Source organism: Pundamilia nyererei, unplaced genomic scaffold, assembly GCF_000239375.1.
Source record: "Pundamilia nyererei isolate P.nyererei 1_Seehausen unplaced genomic scaffold, PunNye1.0 scaffold00208, whole genome shotgun sequence".
NCBI lineage: Eukaryota > Metazoa > Chordata > Actinopteri > Cichliformes > Cichlidae > Pundamilia > Pundamilia nyererei.
This window is the reverse complement of record NW_005187609.1, coordinates 983,723-984,674: the sequence shown is the minus strand read 5'-3', so window position 1 is coordinate 984,674 and position 952 is coordinate 983,723. Positions and strand designations below refer to the sequence as shown.

The 952-nt window shown below is 40.0% G+C and overlaps 1 protein-coding gene across 1 annotated transcript in view; it reads left to right on the top strand.

The window, feature by feature from the left end:
• LOC102206901 (anoctamin-1-like) overlaps positions 1-952 on the top strand; it is a 41,119-nt gene that overhangs the window by 31,733 nt on the left and 8,434 nt on the right. The window contains 1 exon segment of the mRNA XM_013914589.1: positions 478-791. Coding sequence (XP_013770043.1) covers positions 478-791 — 314 coding nt within the window.

The window sequence follows — 952 nt, the reverse complement described above, 5'->3', positions numbered from 1 at the left end:
AGTCATCTTCCTCTCACTTTTTCTGAATTACAATGCTATTTCCAGAGAAAAATGCAAGTGTAAAATCTGCACTTACACACTACTCATTTCCTCATCAGATCTGCTTAGTTTTGACCAAGTCACTTAGAAAATGAAGTTGGTGCAACATTATTAATAAATTGGCATTCCAGTATTTATCACACACTCTAATAGATACACTGGGGCAACTTCCCCAAAGATATTTCAACTTATGGACTCGGGTGGACTACAGGAGGCAGGGATCAAACCAACCTTCCTGTGATTACATGACCCAAGGTAGAGCAAGTCATTCTGCTCTGCACACTGTTGTGTTATAATGAAAATATTTACATTTCTCCTAGTGTGCCATTCTCTGAAGGTGTTCAAGGTCTAAAGAAATGTTGCTGCCATACCAGAGTGAGATGTTGCTGGTCAGGACACTCTCTAAAGTGCCTTTGTAGAAAGTGGTGATGGCAAGAGTGCAAGTGCTGTTGTGTCGTCTTGACAAGAGAGGTCGTGTTTGCATACTGTGTCAGGTCATCTTTTTGCCCAGATATCCACACAGTCAGTAAAAAAAGTGCAGTTGTTGCTGTCTTTGCAACAAGAACGGAGAATACTGTCATTTTGTTTTAGGTGTACTTTTAAAAATTCCTTCTTTTCTGTGGTTGACTTTAGTGTGGGATTGTTTTACAGTGTGCTCATGGAGGCTGTCTGATGGAGCTGTGTATCCAGCTGAGTATCACCATGTTGGGAAAGCAACTTATCCAGAACAACCTTTTTGAGATTGGAATACCGTAAGTAGGATCACTTCATATTGGTTTGTTGCTCTTGCACATCACATTGTTGTAGTGTAATTGCACGAGATCTTCTTTCTATAATCACTCCTCGATATTCAGGAAGTACTTAAAAAAAGACTTATCTGAATTCCACTCTCTTGAATTCTGTGCACCCTACC